This window comes from Hippocampus comes, unplaced genomic scaffold (assembly GCF_001891065.2).
Source record: "Hippocampus comes isolate QL1 unplaced genomic scaffold, H_comes_QL1_v1.1 scaffold275, whole genome shotgun sequence".
NCBI classification, from domain to species: Eukaryota; Metazoa; Chordata; class Actinopteri; order Syngnathiformes; family Syngnathidae; genus Hippocampus; species Hippocampus comes.
The window spans coordinates 1,427,102-1,451,758 of NW_017804971.1; the positions used below are offsets into that span (position 1 = coordinate 1,427,102).

At 41.7% G+C, this 24,657-nt stretch overlaps 1 protein-coding gene across 2 annotated transcripts in view; it reads left to right on the top strand.

Moving 5' to 3' along the window:
• Window positions 1–24,657, top strand: part of tln2a (talin 2a) — a 90,417-nt gene that overhangs the window by 13,120 nt on the left and 52,640 nt on the right. For both annotated transcript variants that reach the window (XM_019891240.1, XM_019891248.1), the window contains exons 2-11: window positions 6,694–6,755; window positions 15,846–16,010; window positions 16,486–16,583; window positions 17,556–17,685; window positions 17,944–18,096; window positions 19,028–19,170; window positions 20,970–21,097; window positions 21,195–21,258; window positions 21,346–21,450; window positions 24,344–24,499. In XM_019891240.1, the coding sequence (XP_019746799.1) occupies window positions 15,875–16,010; window positions 16,486–16,583; window positions 17,556–17,685; window positions 17,944–18,096; window positions 19,028–19,170; window positions 20,970–21,097; window positions 21,195–21,258; window positions 21,346–21,450; window positions 24,344–24,499 (1,113 nt within the window). In that variant the 5' untranslated portion in view covers window positions 6,694–6,755; window positions 15,846–15,874. The remainder of the gene's footprint in view (window positions 1–6,693; window positions 6,756–15,845; window positions 16,011–16,485; window positions 16,584–17,555; window positions 17,686–17,943; window positions 18,097–19,027; window positions 19,171–20,969; window positions 21,098–21,194; window positions 21,259–21,345; window positions 21,451–24,343; window positions 24,500–24,657) is intronic.

Below are 24,657 nucleotides of genomic sequence, written 5' to 3' on the forward strand. Positions count from 1 at the left end.
AAAATGGTTTGAAACACACAATCCCTACCACCTGTTCTCAGTGACGCAAGTTGAGCATGTGTGTGCACAGTCTTCCTGTCACACGGAGTAGTGAGTGAGTAGCCTTGCCTTTCTTAAACAAGCATACATGACACATATCTTAACTTCTACCACTCAATATCAACCCATTATTATAATTACCAGGTCTCATTTATGATGCATTTGAGCACGGGGCACTGTTTACATTGTTAGGTACGAGTTGGCTGACATTCTAGCTTGGAAAAGCAACTGCTGGTCAGACAGTAGCTACCGCAGTCCTTTTTGAATTGCAAAAAAGACAAGCACAGTTTTGGCATGCTAATGAATTAATATTAAAGCCAGGGTGCTACTGACTAGCTAAAGCTAACTGACCGGATGTGTGTGTGTGTGCGCGTGTGCATGTGTGCGGATGTGTGTTTGCATGTGCACGAGCGTTCATGCGTACATGTTTTTTTGAGCGGTAAAATATGAACACCAGCACCCGTCCACCGATCGGATGCGTTCCAGCTGCAAAACTGTCCCCATAATCTGTTTCTCATCCACTAACACTTCCGATTCCATCACTTCAAACTTCATTGTGCACTTGCAGTGTTCGCCCAAATGTTCCATGATGAAAACTTTAAGATCTACATCAAGTGCAAACGTCTTTTTTAAACATTTTACATTCATGCAATTTAGTGTCTGCTTTTTGGGATCTTAGTATATCAAGCCCAAAGCACTTTTACGCCCAATTACAACTACATTGAGACTTATCCCACATGCTTAGAAGGGAAAGGGCGGGACAGTGGCCCGGGTGTCTTCGAAGCATAAATGCACTGCTGTTGCACGCAGCACCCAGAAAGGCTCTTTCGCAACCACTGCTAATGGAAAACGATAAGAGTGTTTATCCTAATTGAAATGTGTGCCAATGCCGAGCTGCTCACCAAATTGGAATTTTGTCGTGGCTGCTGGCCGACTGTCCGCTAACTCGCAGCTGTCTGGTGGATTAGAGGACTCGCGTTTCTGCACTGCTGAGATGCAAAAGAAGATTAGGTGGGCAGTTCATGAGGGAAGGTCTGCTCGGCTTTAAGCAGCGGACCCGGTCGAGTGAAACGATCCCTCTGTGTATGCTGCTTGATTCATTTGGATGGATGGAGCTGCTTGGTTGTTTCGTGTTTGTGCAGAAGTGAGCTTGTGCTGCCACCGGAACAAGGAAGGATCTGTGGTCCTCCTGTCATCAAGTCCTAAAGATGGATTTGATCCCGATTGTTCTGGTCTGCCTTGATCGATAATAAAATGCCCCCGGACTTTTGAAAAACACGATTGAGCCATTCATAAAACCAAAAGGTCTAGTTTGGGGAAAAATGGATCTCAAAAGCAATTACAAGAGAGCCCATTCTCCTTCATTGTTGGTGTTTTGTTAACGCGTCTCGTTTAGAATTCAGTGCGGGATGGTTTTTGCACTTTCCTGCACTACATTGTGGAAAAAAACGATCACTGTCTTCCTAGCTTTTATTTAGTAGAACATTTCAGGGGCAGACATTGCAAAATGCCATTTTTTTTCACAAATGGATGCTCGTTAGGAAAAAAAGGGACTAGAGATTTCTCTTGCAGCATCTGCTGTGAGCGGTTGATTTGTCTTGCTGTTGGTCTTTTTAGGCAAACATGTCTGCAGACTTAATCCATCCTATTCAACAGCAATTTTTTTTGGGATCTGTAAAACTCATTTGTTTTGTTTCCCACGCAGCCTTTCTCATATGGTGATGCCTGTGATTCTTCATTTTATTTATTATTGTGACACTGGAACATTGCCAATGTAATATATCCTCACAGGAGGAGTCCTTTAGAAAGAAATGACTCTTTAATAGTGGTTCGGATTTGCTTTGGGGCTAGAAATCATCCTTTTTAATTCTCCTTTTATATTGCCTTGTCTATTTAGCCTTTTTTTTGGGGGGGGGGTATTTACAGCTTTCATGTTGTAAAGAAAAGCAAAGTGCTGTAAAGAGTGTGCTGAGTTTTAATATCTGTCATTAGAATTCCAGCAGTGTACTTTTGCTGTCAAGGCAAACTTATACACGCATTTATCAGTGTATGGGAATCAGATGAAAGTGTTACAAACAATCAAAAAAGATGATCACCAAATTCTGTCACATATGTTTGTGGGATTTTTGTATTATGAAAATGAAGCACCAAAATAATATTCAAAATTAACAGACATTCTTATACACACACATGTTTATGTTGGTTGCTAGGGAGGACGACTATCACGGTACCGATAAGAGTGTCAATATTTAACATTTAAAAATGTTGTCGTGATTGAAAGATCAATACATTTCATCAAATGCCAATGCAAGCAAGTTCTCAATTGGATTTTCTGTACGTGTTTAATTCCATTCGTGGAATTGGACTGAACAGGAATTGAGAGGCTGTAAGTGAATTAGTACACACACACACACACACACACACACACACACACACACACACACACACACACACACACACACACTTCCTCTGCAAGGGCAGCACTAATCAGTGAAAATCTCTGCTGTCCCAAGAGAGTGTCGAATGGTTGGTTGCCTTGTATAGAAGCGACATGAGTGGTACTCCACTGTGTGTGTGTGTGTGTGTGTGTGTGTGTGTGTGTTGGCATCTCTGCCTATTTTAGTGAAAGCATTCTACTTGTGTTGGTGTTTGATTACCACAGCTCGTCTGTAGCTCGCACAGATTAAATGGTGTGCCTGGACACAAGACTCCTGACCCATTAACCTCTGTTGCTGAGTCCATTATGTTGCAACTGTGTATGTGTGTGTGTGTATGTGTGTGTGTAGCATTTGATGCATAGCAACAGCTGCACTCCAGATGTCCTCAACTCTCGGAAAAAGGGCAAAATAGCGACCTAACAAATCAGATTTGCAAAGAAGATGAGGCTCTGTTGGACGGAGGTCCAGATGAATGGAAAAGGTTGACACGTGGAGGATTTTGCTCGACAGTAGTTGTGTATTTGGTGCTAGTGTAGGTGGTGAACTTTGCCATATGGTTTTTATCAGAACTTGTGAAAAGGGGTTTAAAGATTTTGGATCTTAGGATTTTTACATTTTTTTTTCTTTTTTTGGGGGGTGGTAGGTTAAATACAAAACATTAAAAAGTCATTTTGTTATGTTAAGTTCCCTGAAAGCTGGTCTCCGAGCCTGTCAGTGATGAATTGCGGTCATGTTTTCAAATAAACGTGACGGTGCCAAGATGCTGAACCCCACCTTGACCCAGACATACTCCCCTTCACACACATAGCGGGTGGACATTTTCCAATTTATTTTTGCAAAAGGGGGCACCATGTTGTCTGAGCTCTCGCAGAGATTGTCTACACAATGAATTCCCAAGCGACATATTTGACTTTCTTGCACGAACCCCTGCTCCCCACTTATCACCAGTGTTCCCCGTCATTTCATTTCATTGTGATCAACCTTCGGCTGGTTGTTCACTTTGATCTGCCGCCGCCACTTGATTCCTCAACTCAGCGTTTTGCCTTGGGAAGCAAACTCTTTCAGGAATCCAAAATGTCTGTGAAGTTGCTCAAGATAAGCTTTTGCTGTCTCTCTCTCTCTCGCTCTCTTTGTCTCTCTCTTTTTGTGTGGAATGTTCACATTGATTTTCCTAAAGGCAAAAGGGAGCGGGATTAGTGTTTCTCCATCACAATGTGGTCTGCATATTGCAGGGATTCCTTTTTACTTTAATGTAGCTTTGATCCTCAGGAGACCATCTTCAAAGCTTGTTAAGAAGACATTAACGAGTGCATCTCGCATAACTCATTAGATTCAGACTAGGCTCTTGAGACAGTTCGATTTTGTATCTTTACTTTCATAATATGACAAATGTATATGTGTAAAAAGGATGCCACATTTCTTGTAATCGTCAGATTTTACTTACATATTGTTTTATTCATTCATTAATTCATTTTCCGATCCGCTTTATCCTCACAAGGGTTGCGGAGGTGCAGGAGCCTATGCCAGCTGTCTTCGGGAAGCAGGCGGGGGACACCCTGAACCGGTTGCCAGGCAATCGCAGGGCACACAGAGATGATCAACCATCCGCGCTCACACTCACACCTAGGAACAATTTAGAGTGTTCAGTCAGCCTGTCATGCATGTTTTTGGAATGTGGGTGGAAACCGGAGTACCCGGACAAAACCGACGCAGGCCCGGGGAGAACATGCAAACTCCACACAGGGAGGTCGGAGCTGGAATTGAACCCGGTACCTCTGCACTGTGAGATCAACGCGCTAACCACCAGACCTCCGGGCCGCCCCATTATGTTATATTCATGTTAAATTCCAACTTTATTTTCATAAAATTGCTTGTTGGTTTTCCTGGAACATAATAACTTAAAATTCTCAACTTCTCGTATTCTTGCGGCTTCATTCTCCAAACTTTTTTTTCCCTCATAATATTGGAACGGAATTTTCTAAGAATCATATTCCGACTTTTTTCTTGCAGTGTGACACGTTTTAAAAACTCTTTTGTGCTAATGTTACAACTTTAGTAAGAGAAAATTCTTTCTCTTAATATTTTGACATTTCATTAGTTTTATCATATTATAATGTTCCATTAACCTGCAATGCACGTTTTTGGAACGTGGGAGGAAACCGGAGTACCCGGAGAAAACCCACACAGGCATGGGGAGAACATGCAAGCTCCTTTTTTTTTTTTAATGAATTCAGCCTGAATAAGCATTCTGACATGCCGCTACTCAAATGAAGTGGAAAAAAAAGGTACATTAATCCCCTCGCATGTACGCAAGGAGCTATCTATTTTGCATGGACGTCTGCTTCACGCTGAGGACAAAACAAAATATCTATATTCATTATTGTACAAATCGAAATATTTCCAAAAATTCCCCAGTTTAAGTTCCCACGGAAATTGTCCAGACATTTTCCTCCCCTTTGCAATCCTGCATCATATACAAAGAAATGTCACACCGCTAATGTACACTGAAACACATTATTTTTTTCCCTCATTCGTTCAACATCGTGTGGCAGTTTCACACACATTCCGGGGAACACCATCACCATTCAAACTCAAAAGTGAGTCAGTGGCTGTAGGAAACGTGAGCCTGCTTCCTGTGTGTAAGTGACACTTGGGATGATGGCGTACGTTAACCCCGAGCCCAGTCGAGAGGAGGCGGGCTTAGTGGTTAGCAGCACGGTGTCATTGCATGCAGCTGCTCTTATCTGAACGTCTGCAATGTGATTTGGAAGCCTCGTCAGATGAGAGACCATGCATCATGGAAAGAAAATGAATCCCCCTGCACGTTTTGTAAAACAAACGAGTACCACAGTGTGCCGCTTTGCATCATTGATTATACCAGCCCGTTTTCATTTTTCCTTTGGGTCACCTTGAGAGCATCTCTCTCTTGTCCTCCATTAGTCTGCAGCATGTACAGAGCTGTTTGTCACCTACAGCCCAATGTCATTAACCGTCTGCCCGCAGCTGCTTCCTCGGGGGTCTGCACAGAATTGGATATTCCAATTATCCTTGTCTTCATGCTGCTGCTCCACACGCTTAAACCCCTAAAAATCCGCCACTTGAAAAAGTTGGCTGTAAAAATATGAACCCATTTTTAGTTCCGGTACATTAACACCAGTGTAGCCATTTAACTGAACTTTCTTTTGTCGCAATCGGATTTGTAGCAAAATGGCAATTTGGAGACTAATTTTAGAAGAAAAAAAACGAAGCCAAAAAGAAAAATCAAGTCACTTGAAAGAATGTGTGTTCATCATTAGCGGGTGAGGAAATCTGGTGTTTAAGGTATTATGCACAATTTTTATCTGTTTTTGTTTATGTTTCTATGCTAGTATAATGAAAAGACAATCACAATCAATATAATTGATAACAATAATAACAAATTAAAGGGTAAGATGAATGAAAGTGTACTTTTGTAAAGTAGAGGACGATTTATTTATTTATTCTTAAAATTTAACCGCATGTCATAATTGTTAAAAAAAAGTATACAGTATGTGATGTCATAATCATTAAAAGGGTGTCTGCATTTCGGACACCCCATTAACATAAAAAAAAAAAGACAGCACAGATACATTTACATTTTTCAAAAAAATGTCATTTAACAACGCTAAAATATTTTGCTGTTTTTCTGGTATTTCTTTTAATCACCGAATTTGAAGCTGCATGCTTCTTAATATCAACCAAAATGATGTTCTTTTTTTGTATTGACTGATAACAGGTTTTGACGGAATAGCCAGGCGTCCAAATACTTGTGTCTAGATAGCCATCCCTTATTGAATTTTAATTTTAATGTTTTTTGGGGTTTTTTTGCACAGAGAATAGAATGCCAATCCATTAACTGCCAATGCAGCGCACGAGGAGGTGACGACAGAACACTGTCAATGCCGCCCGCATTTATTTTCACCATGCCCTTTAGTCCAATATCACACCATTGAAGCACGATGGGACAGTTTTTTTTTTTTTGGTGGGGGGGGGGGTGTAAGCTTTTGCTCATGGAGAACTTACTACTGTATTTGCATCGACCTGTTTCTGTAGTGAGCGGTAACACGGCTTCACTCAATTACGCCGCTGTTAATTGTCATGAAATGTCACTTCACTGAAGCGTTTGCATTCCAATTGCACGTTTAACGGCTAGTCGTATGCGGGTCGATATCTCAAAGTCCACCGTGTGTCGTTTCAGCTGTGAAGATCAGCGCACGCGCACGAGGAAGGAAGGCGGGCCTTTTCCATTTCAGCGAATAGGTAAGTTTTGCATGTTAGCACGTGTCATCGCCGCAGATGGGATGCAATTAACACAAGAGTGACGAAGCACGTTTTCTCGCAGAATTAAAAAGAGCGTTTTTAGCCGTTGTCTGAGTGTTGCCCTGGTAACATGAAGCTAATTGCTGTGAATTAAAACATTTATTTTTTATTTATTGCTAAACGTGGTGGTGTATTGACAGCAGATGGTCTTCATGTGAACAGTCTAAATTTATTTGCTTTCTATTTGTATGTGTTGATCAATTAGTTCCCAATGTTGCATTAATTGAAAAATATATCGTCACTGTCAGGCAGAAATCACCCATGTCCAACTTTGGTTAACCCTTTCAGGGACAGCGGTTACTACAGTGGACAGCATATGTTATCAGGTTACAGGGTGCCTACGTGGGTCTCTAATTCTTTGAAAAATGTTAACGGTGAGTCTGCCAGGTGGTTCGCGCGTCTGCCTCACAGTTGTGAAGTTCTGGCTTTGAATCTCATCTCCGGCCCACCCTTGTGGCGTTTACATGCTCTAACTCTACTGTCCTGGTCTGGAGATTCTCAATGGAGGTATCACCCTGCATCATGTGTATTATTTCGGTTTTTATTTGGTGATGACGTGATGGAAAATAAATACAAGCATAGATGAGTGTCTGTACTAATCCTAAATAATGTGACTTGCTTAAATACTGACTAATGACTGATTTGACCGTTGACTTGGGGTCGAGGGCATTGGTCCTGTTTGATTAAATCAGAGGATGATGAAGTCAGACAAAAGCCTTTTCCTGCGTTAAGAGAGAGCACTGGTAGTCAGAGAGCATAGTTCATGTTTCGTGAAGATAATGGGTCGTGACCTTGCGCAGGGATAAAAAAAAAAAAAAAAAGAAGCTCCGACAAGTAAGGTATGCAGCTGCTGTTACATGGTTGTTGTTGTTGTTTCTTGCAAGAAAATGAACTCATCTTTAAGTCTGTCTAGGTCCCCTTCAATAGTCTCGACTCATTTTACCTCTAAAATTAAGTCTGAGAGTGTTTGACTATCGTCACCCCCCCTGGCATGCCTGCATAAGCTGACTCGGCAAGGTGCTTTTCACAGGCCAATTAAGCGGCCGCATCTGGTTCTCCAGCGCAGATGGGGTTGGCGTTCCAGCGGCGCATCTTCACTTTGCAGTCTTTTTAATGAGCTGACCTAACACACGTTTGTCCCCCGTCGGTTTCACTGCGTGGACGCCCCTCATCAGATCTGAGCCTTAAGCACTCAGGAGTGGTTGCTGTAAATGTACAATCCTTTTGATGTGACGTGCCATGTTTAAAAAAATGCTGACAACCCTTCCCCCCCAGCGCCTTTTAATTTTTTGTCCTGCTCGTAAAGGTCTGACAAGGACCTAATTAGGGTTTGATATCCCTCGATTGAATTGTTTAACAACGGCTCGTTTCTTGTAGATGCACATTACAGTGGAACTGTATTGGGGGGGGAAAAACAGCCCTCCTGTTGCTCAATTTGGGCAATAGGGGAAAATAAGCACCACATAATGTGTCTCCAAAACTCGCCATTGAATCTCATAACACTTCAGCTCAGCAGGCGTCCAAAGCAACTCTCCCCAGGGGTGCGTGAGATAAAAAGTCAAATGGCTGTCCGTTATGATGCATGAGTTCACTCAATGTCTTTATTGGCTAGAAGAAGGCTTAGGTTTTTTGGGGGGGGGCGGCATGTGTATTTTTGATTGAGGATAATAATTCCTTGAGTAAAAAATTGCTTTCTACGAATGGAGAGATTTCTCCAGATCCTCACTGACAAGCTGACACTGAAGCAGAAAGTCTTGCTCACTGGGAGCAATTACCAGTGCTGCAAGGACACCGCGACGGCGGATGAGTCGCTAGATCGGGTAACTGTCTGACTTTTGAGACTATCCTTAGCTGTGACGTGACCGGCAGACTCCCGTTTAGTGAATCACCTGCTCTTTCGGGTACTGTCGACGTCTTGTGGATGACAAGCATAGGCCCGCATGGCAGCCTTGTCTGTAACTTTTTTTTTTTTTTTTTTAACTCCACACATCTGCTTTTTTTTCCAAAATCACAAGTTGGCACACATTGCTCTGTGACTGTTTTTTTCTCCAAACATGTCCATGTCGAAAAGCATTCCTTGTTATTATTATTGTAACACCATTATTCTCATTGCTAAGATTGCAATAAGCAATGTAATTGCGATATATCACTTTACAAATAGAATTCAAAGAGCTCTCGTTAAAGCAGACAGCAGCAAGTAAACGGATCAGGCTAGATCTGCATCTGAGCTCATTGTTAATTAAACCTAACAGACCCCAGAGAGACACAATGTCAGCATTACAATAAAAGTTGACAAATCTTGCAGCTTATGTCGTTTTTTTTGGGGGGGGGGGGGCATGACACATTATTGATTTCTATTGTAAATTTTTTGCGTGACCTGAAAAGCTTGTTCACAGTTACATGTCCTCTACTGGCATTTAACTCAACTCAACTGTCTTTATAGAGCACTTTAAAACAACCACCGCTAACAGAGCTCCATAAAAGTGAAGGCTTGACTTCACATTCCCTCAGGTCTTCCTCCTTCCACTCTGTTTTCCACCGTCCAATCTTGTCACTTTCCAAGATGGTGTCTGTTTAAGCGTCCTTTTCCATTGGCTACCCTTGTGAGCAAAGCGGAGCACAATAGTGTGACGTTACATCAACGCTGCACTTGACATGATGTGTTTGTCTTTCTCCACATGCACGTTTGCAAGTCACTCCCTTATGTCAACAAATGAGAACAATTATTTGTGTTTGTTTTGTTACTCATTCTTGTACTGACCTACATATGTGACGTGAAGGTTGCCATATGCACGCACTCCTATAAAACAAGTATTAACATCTGATTTACTTTGTTAACCAACACTGATCCGAATGACTGTATGAACACATTTCATGACTGTCGTTTCCACTGTAGAGGGGACATACACACTTTCCCATCCCATTTTTGACATTGTGTATGTGAATTTGGAAACACATTTGATGTTGCGTTTGAATGGACAGAGGCTCCCATTGGATGTGTCCTAGGGTTGAGCAAATAATCAGATTCAAAATGTAGTAGAATGTAATTTACAAACACCAAGGTTACCCTTGTGAGGAAAAAAATGGTTGGACGGTAGGTTTTATTTTGACATGTATGGATATTTTATTTATTTATTTAAATATTGATTAATTGGTTGATTTCCTGTTCAGTGCTTAAGAAGTGCAGTCCAAATCTCTATTTATCATTGTTTCATCAAACACAAAAAGTTGAAGTGTTTACGCCACAATTGTTTGGTAGAATTTTGTGAAGTTGTCAAAGTTAACGATTAAGAATGTATGTGAATGGGCAGACCGATTTTGATATTTTGTGTCTGAAGGGTCAAACATGTTTTATGTGATTGGGCAAATAGATTTTTATGTATGTTCCACCGCCGATCGTGCATCTGTGTGTGATCCACCAAAAATCATGTTACACCAAACCTCTTTCATCATGTTACAGCACCTGCGCCACAACTTAGACCTGCTTTTATCTGGTCGCAGGGTCTAGTCTACTTTTGGTCACCAAATTGTCAGGTTTGCCGCGAGCATGAGCGCCTATCTACAAAAATAGAGCCTCATGTCTATGTACTGTATGTCAAGTGACACATCTTTACATAGTGTGTCTGTAAATGGCCGATTTTGAGGTGCGTGTGAATTGGCAGATGTTTACATTATGCATGATACTTTTGGTTTTAAAATTTGGCCTGCTATTAACAAATGTGCCAAAAAGATGGACTGCAGTTTGCATTTAAATCTCAAGCTGATTTCCTCTTGTGCTCGAGAGGCTTCACTGATTCGATTTCCTGTCCCTCCCAGTGAAATGATGGGGGAAAATATAGAAAGAGATGGGTGGATGGTGGTGAATGTTGAAGCTGTGTTAGTTCAGACGGAGTGGTTAACAACTGTTTGCCTGCTGCATGAAACCTCACACCCATCACCTGCATCACTCTTCCTCCTTCGTGTGCACACAAAGGCAACAAAAAAAAAAAAAAAGCACCATGGAGCGAACCATTACTGGCGAATGTGTCGTATTCTGACTTGAAAGACGTGTCCAGTGTAATGGCTACATTTGCAGAGTGGAGATGAAATGTGAATTGAAGTCACGTCATAAATACTGAACAGGAGCAGGATGCCAATGCTTGGCTGTAAAAAAAAAAAAAAAGTTACAATAATAAAACAAATTGAAAATGGGCTCTTTAAAATTGCAGCCTACTCCCGCCTCATGAACCTGAACTGTGTGTGGGACGAGGACTGTAGCAGAAGTCTCCTGCTTATCTTGTGTTTGCACAAACACTGACTCTGGAATACATCTGGCTCCTTCTCATCAAGTAGTTTGCACAGAAATGCGGTCGATGTGACACATATCTTTTTGAGCTCATTTGATTTGAATACAAATGTATGAATGGATGTTCTTTGTCTATCCGAATGGGCAGACTGATATTTACATTTTGTACACTATTATCTTGAAGTCGGGGGTCGGCAACCTGTGGCTCCAGAGTCGCATGTGGCTCTTTAGCGCCGCCCTAGTGGATTTTTCAAAAATGTTTGAAAATGGAAGAAGATGGGGGAGGGAAATATGTTTTTTGTTTTAATATTCTGCAGGACAAACATGACACAAACATTCATAATGTTTTCCAATGCTGTAAAAATGTGTCGAATAAATATTACATTTCAACATTTCTGTCAACGAGGATTTGCGTCATAGCCTGCAGCACACGTTGCTATTAGCAGGACGGGATGCCAGGCAGGTGGCTGTTGTGGAAAAAAAAAAAAAAAACAGCATTTCATGTACAATTCACAGAGGGTACTGGCAAAGAATGGGAATGTGGAGGGCTGAGAGAAGCATTTTTAAACGATACACATCAGCTACGATAGTTAACACGCTGCAAAAGTGCTTCCCATGCCTGGATCATCTTAGGGGCCCTTATGGCTGTTGCTTATTATGGCATGCATGTGTAAGTGTGTGCGTATGCGCGCGTGTGCATAACGGGTCGATCGCGGGAGATTGGTTGATCGAAAAGTAGATCTACGGTCAAAAAAGGTTGGACACGCCTGCTCTGCAGGATTTCATCTTCATTGTAAGGCTTTTAATTTTTTGCGGATCCAGACATATTTGTTTTTTATTTTTTTGGTCCAATATGGCTCAATCAACATTTTGGGTTGACAACCCCTGCTCTAAGTGATACTCCTCAACTCACTTCAACATCCTTCCTTGGCACCAAAATGCCACCAAATGGTGCCAAAGCAATACTTTCATTGCTTTGATCTGAGCACAAACCAGCAAATGGATGAGTTTTCAGAGAACAGCAGTAGGTAATCCCCCCCCCCCCAAAAAAAAATCCACGCATTTGTGAATGCTTAACTGTGAAAATGAAGATAATGTCTTCCACTAGCTTATATAGTCATGTGGTGTTCAAAAGGTCCACAATAATCACAATAGCTGCGAAGTGAATCATTTCCTTTGTTCTTTGCTTTGTTTCCGGAACTTCAAGCTCATCACCATGAAACCATTTGCTGTAATTTTCTTGTCTCCTTTTAAACTTTAATTGCGGTTGCGCGTCCTGCTGAAAATGATTAAACGGCAAGTTCTTATCTTTCTCTCTCTCGCTCCTGGCCAAGTGGGCGTTACCTGAAGCCAGCGACAACATGCTGCACATCTGCTCTCTGGAAACACAAAGTTGTTTCACGGAAACAAAATTATTGGCCAACCAGAGAAGGCAGATGGACTAATTTCCACAGTGCTCTGGCCCAGTTCATTTGCACAAACTAGGTTAGCGACATGCCCATTGCCAAATATCAAGTTGATGCGTTCTGGCTCGGGACCGGTGTAGAATGGCCTGCTGACTTGTGGGCTGTGCTATTATTGGATTAGAGGCCATGTTAGAGTAATAAGGTCTGGATGTGCGCTGCATCATTGATCTATTGAACAATGGCGGCTTGCTCCGGCTTTCTGCCTCTGTTTACATGTCAGGACTCATGTTGGCACTCTGCCTGTTAGAGGGAATTTGGTCAATGGGGTCAAATGTTTTTGTTTTGTTATATTACTATAGAGAATAATCGTAGTCAACTTAGCTTCTGCGAATTATAGTTTAGTGTTAAGTCAGTAGTTACGTACTGTAGCATTAAAATGTAGTAAGTCTCTCTGCTGCGATAAAATAATTTTCCATGGCTTTGAGCTTGCCTCAAAATGCAAACAGCGGGGTAAGAAAAAAATGTAAGAATGCGCTTTTTAATGTGAAGCTGCAGTAGATAAAACAGTGTAGGTGTCACCCGGTGCATTTGGAAGACGAGCGAGGCTTTGTGCTGGCGGGTGATAGTGTGGGAAGAAGCTGACTGTCGGTTATTAATCATCACAGAGTTATTAATTGTCCTCTCCTGGCACGTACCCTTAAGATGTACAGTATGAGGGCCGGGTTGTGCTCTTTCCTGGACATTTGTCACAAAAATAAACTTGTAAAAAACTCAAACAAAAGAAAAGTTTCGCATCCAGTGTTGTTCCATCCGCATCGACTCATAATCATCTGGCTGTCCTGTTGCACGGGCACACGCACACACCCAACACACACTATCCGTTTACCAATTGGTCTGCCGCTTCGCGTACAGTGAAAGTCAACACACCTCTGTTCAAATGGCGGATTTTTGTAATAGCAACAAATCACGCCGAGGTAAACCATTTAAAAACGTTTTGCGCCATTATTGTGACCTACAACTTGTATAACTCCCCCACCCCCCATCCCTTTTTGGGGCTGAGGATCCATTTAAACAACGAGATAATGTTTCATAAGTGTGAACACCTTCTTATAACTGTAAACGGGGCTGTGTTCAGAATTAACCAGTCACATTCAAATTCATGTTAAATATGAATCAGCACACACCTGCCACTGTTACAAGTGTGTGCATGCACACACACTATAATATTATCCATCCATCCTTTTTCTGAACCGCTTTATCCTCACAAGGGTCGCCGGGGGTGCTGGAGCCTATGCCAGCTGTCTTCGGGCAGTAGGCGGGGGACACCCTGAACCGGTTGCCAGCCAATCGCATGGCACACAGAGCTCACACTCACACTTCGGGACAATTTCGAGTGTTCAATCAGCTTGCCATGCATGTTTTTGGAATGTAGGAGGAAACCGGAGTACCCGGAGAAAACCCACGCAGGCACAGGGAGATCATGCAAACTCCACACAGGAAGGCCGAAGCTGGGATCGAACCCACCACCTCTTCACTGTGAGGTCGACACGCTCACCGCTGACCGCTGACCCACCAGGCCACCACCATAATATTCGTTATTTATAATTAGTTCACCCCTTAAAGAGGTTAGCTGTCACATATTTTTAATTATTGGTGTCCTTTTTTTTTTTTAAATATCACAAAAATCTGGCATTCGATCAGTAGTTTGAAGACTTTTTTTTTTATCCACTGTACGTGCACGGTGTCCAGTAAATGTCTGTCCAATGATAAGCACATCTACACAAACGCCTGACTGTTCATTCACAAGCGCATCATGTAAATGATTCACATGCACAAAGTTTAAAAACGGTCTCACAAAACACAGCGTAAAACTGTGTTCATTTCACATGTCATGTGAACAAGTCATCGAAGGAGAAAACATCTGTTGAGACATTCAAGCACAGTGTAAAAATCGTTTTTTCCATTCACATTCAGACGTGAACAAGTCGTTCCATTCACAGATACGTATGCAAAGGCCTGTCTGTCATTTATGTGTACATATAATGTAAATATCGATTTGTAAAGCTGTGGTTTACCGGGTTTTTTTTTTTTTTCGTTTTCACTGTGACAAACTTGCACATTACAAATATTCAGCGATCGGTAATTCCACTTTTGAAGCCGATGGAATCCCATGTTCAAGTACCCCGTCGTATTCTGAGCGCCTCCCCACAGTGTGGTGCCAAGATTGGGCGGCGGAACGACACCTTCTCCCCCGGGTGCGAACACATATCACATAGGAAGCAAATTCTCCACGTGTGAGTCAGGGTCAGCAGCCAGACGGGCCAGAAGAGAGGCCTGCCTGTCTCTTTTCCTCTGTGGCTCGCCCATACTGACCTTTTACTTTCAACCTCAGACACAGAGGAGTCCTGTGGCTCCTCAATGGTGTCCAGACAGGAAATACTCTGTTAGAGTGCTCGAAAATGGGATCTATTATATGACAAGATAGATGGCAAGAGATGCTTTTTGCTCGTGGATGTGTTAGCGTCATGCTAGTTGTGTCTGTAAGAAGAAGATGACATTTGCTCTTGATGTGCAAGTGAGGTAGAAATAGTCTACCATAATAATATCCCAACCTCCAAGGTATACTTCAACAAGGCCAAATCTCAATTTTGAGTTGTTTAAAACACAATTTTACCACATACTTCTGCAATGTACTTGGTTCAATAATGAAGTGACAGTTAAGAAGGAACATTTATTTTCTAAAACTCTTTTCAACGTAATTTGTGATTATAATGAAAAGCTATCGTGATTTTATTAAAATGGGGGATTTGTTTTGTTAAAGCACAGGTGTCAAACTCAAGGCCCGGGGGCCAGATATGGCTCGCCACATCGTTTGATGTGGCCTGCGAAAGCAAATCAAACATGTTGACTTCTATGATGCTTGCGAAAATGTGTCCCACAATTTCAAATTCTTGTATGTAATATATAAGAGAGCTATTGTTTTATTGTTACCAAAACCCCCATGACAGTAACTTAAACTACAGTTGAATATACCATTATTCTTGACTTCCTTATATGGTTTCGCAGTCATAACGGCCCTCCAAGGGAACCAGTAACTATAATGTGGCCCGCGACAAAAATGAGTTTGACACCCCTGTGTTAAAGCATCAATATCGGGGCAGCTGCTTGGAAAAGTATCCGTTTTGGTGGGCTGTTCCCCCCCCCCCCCTACTATTAGAAGTGTAACAACGGCTTCACACCGCACAAATTAGTACTGCTTTCACAGTTATGGTGTTATTATTAAATATTCAATGGGGAAAGAAATATCAGTAGTTTTGACATTACTGTTCTTCAATGCAGGAGGTGTAGCTGCAGCCCCGCCGGCCAACATGGTGGTTCTGTCACTGAAAATTTGCGTCCGCCACTGCAACGTGGTGAAGACCATGCAGTTCGAGCCATCCACGGCGGTCTACGACGCCTGCAGAATCATACGCGAGAGAGTTCCGGAGGCGCAGACCGGGCAGGGTGAGAATGCTGGAAGCTGTCATATCACTTGGCATGAGACAAAAGTATCGGGACACCGTACCATTTCGCATCTCCAGAGTGAAAATGAAGAGTGACGAGGTGATGATTAGTTATTTGTCTTTCCATTTATAACATGTGTGAGCTCAAAGGGAGAGGCGGGTCACCATATCTGGTGTAGGTGATTTTAAATGTGTCAGTGGTGGTTGTTAATCACCAAACTCATCCTAGCATGCCTTTAGGGGACTTTGCGCACTGTGAAGTGTGAACAGAAAAGGGCCTTCCACAAATTGCTCCTGCAAAGTATATAATTGTCCAAAATGTCTTGGGAAAATGAAGAATTGCGATTCTGGCGGAACTCAGAGGCCTTGCTAACCCATTCTTGATTGCTTACATGGTGCGTGTCACTGTATTTGTCCACATGGTTTCCTCACATTTTTTTGATGACAGCATTAACATCCTCACATTTGTGTTCTAGCTTCGGATTATGGTCTGTTCCTATCTGATGAAGACCCCAGAAAAGGCATCTGGCTGGAGTCTGGCAGGACTCTGGACTACTACATGCTGCGCAATGGGGTAAATAGCGCCGTTTGGATGTGTTGTTATTTATTTATTTATTTAATCATTGAAGTACAAAATAAAAGTGCAGTAAATGACAGTGTACCATCATCCATATTCACAGTGACATTCTACTTCGCGGTGCAGCTCAATATAAGAGACTACTGCATTGAGGAAAGCATAAATTATTTCCGTAGTTCAATTCAAAAAGTCAAACTCATTTCGGTTCACAACACAAACTGAAATATTTCATGATTAAACGAATAAACAAATAAATAAACGTGGCTTGCAGCTAACAATATGATTTTTTTATGTGGAAATTAGGTTGAAATATGCCTTCTGAAAAGTATTTTCTGATGTTTAATGAAAGTGTGTAATGAATTTGACTTTTAGAATTGACCTGCAGGACTGAAATAAATTAACTTTTCTTGGATTCTGGTGTGTGTGTGTGTGTGTGTGTGTGTGTGTGTGTGTGTGTGTGTGTGTGTGTGTGTGTGTGTGATCACTATGGCACTGCTAAAACAACAAATCTTCGGTAGGCTTTTGCTCAGGCTATACCTTTCTTGTGTCAGACTCCATTCAAAATCAGTAGGGTAAGATCACCCCTATTTGAAGATCGCTTTTGGACGAGACATCTGCTCTGTGTTTTTATTTCATTTTTTTGATACTTGCCATCCACTGAGCTGATCGTGTTTTCTCCTCTAAATGCACCAAAAGTAGAATGCATGACTGTGACCAATCCTTCTGCACCGAATCTCCCCTCATTGTAATTGAACCGAAAGGAGGTAGCGGGCTGTGATAGGCAGCCGCTAAATTTGCTTTTTGTGTCTTCTATTCGCTCGTCTCAGCCCTGCGAGAACCTGGACCCGTATGATCATTTTCCTCCGCGGGCACATTCGTTCTCGCTTTGTGCTTCATCGCTCATTCATTTCACTCCTCTCTATCTCTCTCTTCCTCCCTCTCCTACCTTTGTGTTCTCTCTTCTTGCAGGACATTCTTGAATACAAGAAGAAGCAGAGGCCCCAGAAAATCAAAATGTTGGATGGGGCGATAAAAACCATCATGGTGGATGACTCCAAAACAGTCGGGGAGCTTCTTGTGACTATATGCAGTAGAATAGGTACGACTTGGCCGGCGCTGAGATTCAAACCTCGAACATGTGAACTGTCAGGCAGGGCGCGCTAACCACATCGCTCTCACGTTGCCTGGGGATACAAATATTAAATGTAATTTTCTATGAGTGTCAGCAAAGGGGCGTTTGCATGACTGCCCAAAAGCAATAAAAATAGTGAGGAGCTCATATTATATTAAGAGAAAAATAAACCGCAGTCCACATCGAAGCCATTGTGATCACTATTTCCCCTTGGTTTACCTGCAGGCATCACCAACTATGAGGAGTACTCGCTGATTCAGGAGACGGCGGAGGAGAAGAAAGAGGATGGGATGGGAACGCTGAAGAAGGACAGAACGCTGCTACGCGACGAGAGGAAGATGGAGAAGCTCAAAGCCAAATTGCACACTGACGATGACTGTGAGTTCCCTCCAAATTGTTGTTGGAGGAGATTTTGAGAATCCTTATTTTAAAAGGTAGCATGCCAAATTGTTGCCGTCCTGGGAAAAACTCAAATGTTAACTTTTGTCATTTATTTCATTTTTACTTTAATGGGATGGCCAAAACGCGGACACCCCATTAACGTAAAATTTTTTTAAATGACAAAAATGGACAGCCTCTACGTGTTTTTCACAGCAACATGTTTTGTCAGAATTATACAGGCCAGGAAAATAAATCGGATCGTTCTTGTCTCTCTGCAGTTTATCTAAAATCTGTAGTCTTCAGACGTGAAGATTTTTTTTTTATTTTTTTTTTTACATTAACCCACAATGAATTGCAATTACTAATTGCACAATGACAATTTAGAGCAGGGTGTCAAACTCATTTTAGTCGCGAGCCAATTTGGAGTCACGTCTTCCCTTGGAGGTCCGTTATGACAGCGAAACCACGAAATGATCACTTATACACAACCAATTAATAGATGACTAGTTTTGAGATCACTCAAGTCAATTATAATAGTTTGTTCAATTTTTGTTCAAGTGAGTGTAAACAGGGTAACAAAATTATTGCAAAATCTCAACGTTATTTATTACACATGACAATTTGACATTTCGGTACAGATTTTAGCAAGTTGACACACATGATTTGCTTTTGCGGGCCACATAAAATGACCTGGCGGGCCGGATCCGGCCCCCGGGCCTTGGGTTTGACACCTGTGATTTAGAGCCTTCAATGAACCTGAAGCACATGCATGTTTAAAAAGTTTGCATTTCAAGAAGGACATTGGCACTATCCAACTAAAAGGCTTCATGTGCATGCAAGGCCAGCTTTAGATTCCTACCAAAATCGAATGCGCGTGCATGCATGCATACATATGAATGTTATGTGAAAATGTAAATTGTTTTGCCAGTGAATTGGCTGGACCACAGCAGGACGTTCAGGGAGCAAGGCGTGGAGGAGAGCGAGACACTCCTGCTACGACGCAAGTTCTTCTACTCGGACCAAAACGTCGACTCCAGAGATCCGGTCCAACTCAACCTTCTTTACGTGCAGGTTGGACCCCCATTCAGCCACATTAAAATAGGCATACATTGTCTTGCTCCAGTGCAATAAAAAAAGAAAAAAAGGCAAAATCTGTTCATCTCTTTTGTACTTAGTGGACCCTTCTTAGCATCCCCGACAATGCTACTATTTGTTGTAAAATTTTGGAGGGAAGACTGTCAAACCCTTAAAGGAAAAGCCAAACACAACCAGAGTTGAACAATCCCAGGTTGATGACAGAACAAAATACTCACTCTGGAATTGTGCCGAGATCATGGCTGTCATAAAGGTTTTGTAAAAAAATGTGTATAGTGCATTAATGGGTTTTTTTTTCCCAATTTAAACATTAAAATCCAACAATGAACAAACTGGAAGACGGGTTCCGCATATTGTCTATTCATTTTGGTGGCAACGATGGCAGACTGATATTAGGATAGGAGCAAGTGGAATGTAGGACAAGGAAGCCTGAAGCCAGGGGGTGAGGTCATGGAGTACCTCACATTTTGTCAGCTGGATCTTGTAAGAAGTCGAGAACAGCTAGTAATGTGGGGCCGGGGTCTGGTTCTGCTTAGAAGTCTCTCCAGAATCACTGTAAGCGATTACATGCGGGTTGAGTCACTTTTAAGAAGTGGGTGAGATCATCTTGAGGAAATCCAGTGAAGTTTTAGAAACTCTTTGCATACGGCCATCAATCAGCAAGGGGGGTGGTAGTTGGTTTCTACAATTAGAAATCATGGGCAAAATATGGCATCTGTCGAACATAAAAAGAAAAAAAAAAAACGGCGACGGCTCCAAAGACAGTTCTGAAGTGAGCCTAACTTGCCTATATAAGGTCAACAAATTCCAACTTTAGCTGATGGGATTTGCCTTTAATATACATGTCTGAATATGTTCAATGGGATTTTTCATGTGACAGGTAAACTGTCGGCAAATTTACGATAAAGTGAAATCTGAACAAAGCTGTTTTCAACATTCCATAACCATAATATTCAGAAATTGGTCCTATTGTGACTCTGCAAATGCTGTTCCTCGCGATGCATCTGTCTGGTTTCTTCATAGAGTATATTTTCTTGATTTTAGTTCAAATTTTGCTTTAGTAACTTCTTTTTTTACCCTTGTAATGATGGTTAAGATGTTGAAACATTTCACATATGTACATCTTAACATCTTTAGTGGGATTTCCCAAGGTAAATTTCCCATTGTAAAATTGAAGCCAATTGTAAAACCTGGGTTGAATCTTGATAAAACTTGCTTTGACGTTTGCAGACGGTTGCACGCATGGACGGCCAGATGGATAGCTTGACAGACGGACAAAGAGACAGCTACCGGTCAGATAGAATGACTGCCAGATGGTCAGATAGAGAGAAAAAAAATGAAAGAACAAAAATGTTCTAGGAATAGAACCTTGAGGGACTCCAGACTAGTGAGAAGTAGCAGTTCAATTTTTTTTAATGCAAGGTGAACCAAATAGTTTGCATGTTCTTCCTGTACTAGTTTACTCCATGTATGCCTACTTCCTACCATGTTTCAAAAACATGCCTGTTATGTTAATTGAAGGCTCAAATATTGTAATAGGTGTAAATCTGAGTCGTAATTGTTGTCTCTTTGTGCCCTATGATTGACTGACGAGCAGTCCAGAGCGTACCCCACTTCATCCCACAGTTAGCTATGCTGATTCAGAGTAGACGGTGACGCTGACATTTTATCACCCTCGTTCTATTTGGAATAGTAATCCTCCATTTATGGATGTCAGTTTGGTGTAACATATTAACCACAAGGATTAACGTTAATGGAGTTTACTTCCCCTTTAGGCTCGAGATGACATCTTGAATGGTTCACACCCCGTGTCCTTCGACAAGGCCGGCGAGTTCGGCGGCATTCAGGCCCAGATCCAGTTTGGACCGTATATTGAGCACAAACACAAACCTGGATTCTTAGAGTATGTATCTTCATTTTGCCTCACAGAAATGGTCTATCCACATGTAGCATCTTCTTCACATTTTTTTATTTTCTGGGTTCTTTTGAAATCTTTGTAGCTTGAAGGAGTTTCTTCCAAAAGAGTACATAAAGCAAAGAGGATCTGAGAAGAAAATTTTCCAGGTGAGGCCACGTGGTTATTTATTGATGAGGTTTTCTACACAAAACCAATCTTCCAAAAGTTTAATAAAGCTGCATTGTCACTTTCAGGAACACAAAAACTGTGGCGAAATGACAGAGATCGAAGCCAAAGTGAAGTACGTCAAACTGGCAAGGTCTCTGCGGACTTACGGAGTGTCGTTCTTCTTGGTGAAGGTGAGCTCACAACGGTTTCATTTCAAGGATGAAAAGCTAGCCTCCGGTTCTACCTTCTTATTGCGTTTGAGTTAATTGAGAAAAGAGCAAAAAATTGCAAGAATGAAGTGGAAGACTTTTATCTCCCGAGTGACATCTTTTCTCTGAGCTTTTAGGGTTCAATGGATGAAAAAGGAAGTTGAAGGAAATTATCCAGCTGGTGTCCGGGGTCCACTTCAACTTTTACTGCCTTTCATGTCCTGTAACAAATATCCCTGCTGACCATTTTCCTTGAGCATGCTGTGAAAACCAGTCAAAACCATAAGAACACTCAGGGACTTCTGCAAAATCCAACATACTGTACTGTAAAGGGATTTCATTTTTGAGCCCGAAATGTCTCGTCCTCTTTCACCCACCAATGTCTTCTATTCAGAGAAGGTCTCCCATTCTTGATCTTATAATGCGATCGGAAATTACCGATTACCTTGACCATATTAACATTTTATGACATGTCATACCACACTTGACAACGCGTTTTATGGTGTAATATGGACAAACGTCATGGAAAAACATTATCAAAAGAACAGACCTCAACTGTGGGTGAAAGAAGGTTATCAGCAAGTTCAGCAAAGTCAAATTTAAGACTTTTTAAGCCTGAACGTAGGCACACTTATTTATTCAAGCTAGCCAATTCTACAATATCCGATAATGATATAATGACACTAATTTTAGTTTATTTTCTCAGCATCTTTGACAACAACAAAAATGTAGTAACAGCAGTAATAGGACACATAGCAGCAATTAGTTGGCTATTTTATTCATCCACGGGGTAAATTGATTACTTGCAGTAGTCATAACGTCATATTTGCAACAGGCAACTTGACAAGGTTGGCTGCCTCGCTCCTTCCTCCCTTACCCATTTAAAGGTCCCTGTATGTCATAATATGTCCAAAATTCAGTCAATTGTAATTGTTTTACTTTTCAAAGTGACTTAGTGATATAAATATACCATATCGAAATAGACTGATTTATTTCAGTTTCCGCATTGACGTTCCCGAAAAACTGTGGTGGCCCTAAGTGACAACACGGGAAATAATGAATTTTGTATAGATTTTTTTTTAATGAGCTCAAATTAGAGTTCTTTTATTTAATGGTAATTCACATTAATTTACTCTTCTGGCCCATCTATCTACTGTAAATGTCTTCATAGGTTATGATGCCATCAAATTGAAGTTGTAAAATATACCCCTTGTAAAAAAGGAAATCCACATTGATAAATCCAAAATAATCGGCAGGAAATAATTGATACATATGCACTGCTTCTATTTTGATCTTGAAATTTACAAATCTGAAACGCTCGCCTCTCGGCCTCGTCTCGGCTTTCACGTGGAATTCGTTCGACCTTTGTCATTTGGGGTCCGCCTTGAGTGTAATCCGACAGAGCGGCAGCATTTAAAAATAGCCTGGCCTTCAGCAACCCCAACCTCATAACCCCCAAGAGACCCCACGCAACTGACATTCCCCTCCATAACTTTTACACAAGTGGACCTCTGTGACCCCACGTCACGTTCTGTCCATCTGCTCACCGTCTGTACTGGGGCTCCTGAAACCTTTTTTTTTTTTCGGTTTCTTTTGAAAGAATCTTCAGTAATTGGTAATGACAAATACAGTTTGTGTCTCAAACCGATTCCTCCCCTTTTTCCAAAATTGCATATCTGAAGCAGGGTTTCCAAAGACCCGAATTGGAAATGTTTATTTTTTTAATTTTATTTAATCTGGGAACCAAACGTCCTTCTTCCTTCTTGTATTGTCATAACATTGACACATTACATGACTAAAACAGACCTTTGCCAAGAAATTGTTCTGCCTGTGTGTAACAGCAAACCCAATAAAAATAAATTAAAATATGCAAAAAATATTAAGAATTTGAAAAACATGTGGATTAGATTAAAGGAGTCGTGATACGCATTTATCACGATTTACAACTAAGTCACTGCTCAGCCCGCCCCTTCAACTGCAGCGTGCCAAAGTGAGAATGACTTTCATGCTAGGGGGTCACTACTTATTTCAGAAGGACATTAAAGCATCATGTGTATTTAATTTATTTTATTGATTCATTTTTTTAAACTCTTGGAGGCAGTATACCACAATGAAACTGCTTAATTATACTTGTGAATTAAATAGTGGATGAGTGTATGTGGTGTATGCAGAGAGCGCATTGCCAACCACAAAGTTGCCAACTTCTTCGAGGATTCGTCTGCGTGGCGGTTTTCAAAAGCCAAAACTGAGTAGCGCTTTTAGCTTTTGACTGTGAACAGGCAAACAGTCCACTTTCCATCATGTGCACCCTTCAATATGTAGACTATTCAATGTTTTATAATTTATTTATGAAACAATCACCAGTGTCCCTCAGCGAGATCAAGGCTGTCATTGGAGGTTTTAATCAATAGTGCGGGTAGCAGATGTATGAATACATCTTATCTATTTTTATGACAGGGCTTAATCCTTTCTCTGACAGGCTGCAAAGATAAACCCGGGCGCATTGACACTGACGATATGAAAAGCATTGCAGTCACGTTTCCACTTAGGAGCCATTTTGAGTTTCCAATCCAGGTTGACAGATGAATTATTTTGGTCCGCAGGCAAGAATCAAGCGATGCTAACAAAATGCGTCAAAGGCAAGAGCTGTGTGTGAGTTCATCCGTAGACACACATGCTCAATCTTATCAAATCCAATAGGAAAGCTGTGTCAACATCTCTCCTCTCCAAAAGAAGACAATACTCACGATTGACTGTGTAGTATGTTGTTCACTCTTTTGGAGGAAAAACAAAATGGAAACAGAATGGCGCGGCACAGTTCACAGAAGTTAGCATGGTACATGTGTTCATCGTCATGTTTTTTTATCTTACACAGGAGAAGATGAAGAGCAAGAACAAGCTGGTGCCGCGCCTCCTGGGCATCACCAAAGAGTCTGTGATGAGAGTGGACGAGAAGACCAAAGATGTGGTGCAAGAGTGGCCGCTCACCACCGTCAAGAGGTGGGCCGCCTCACCCAAGAGCTTCACCCTGGTAAGATAACTGTGTGTGTGTGTGTGTGTGTGTGTGTGTGCGTGCGTGCGTGCGTGCGTGCGTGCGTGCGTGGGTAGCACATGTGAGGCCACACCTGTCCTCCAGTTGTCAGAGGTCAGATTGACTCATAGCTGCGTCGGGGGCTATAGGCGGCAGGT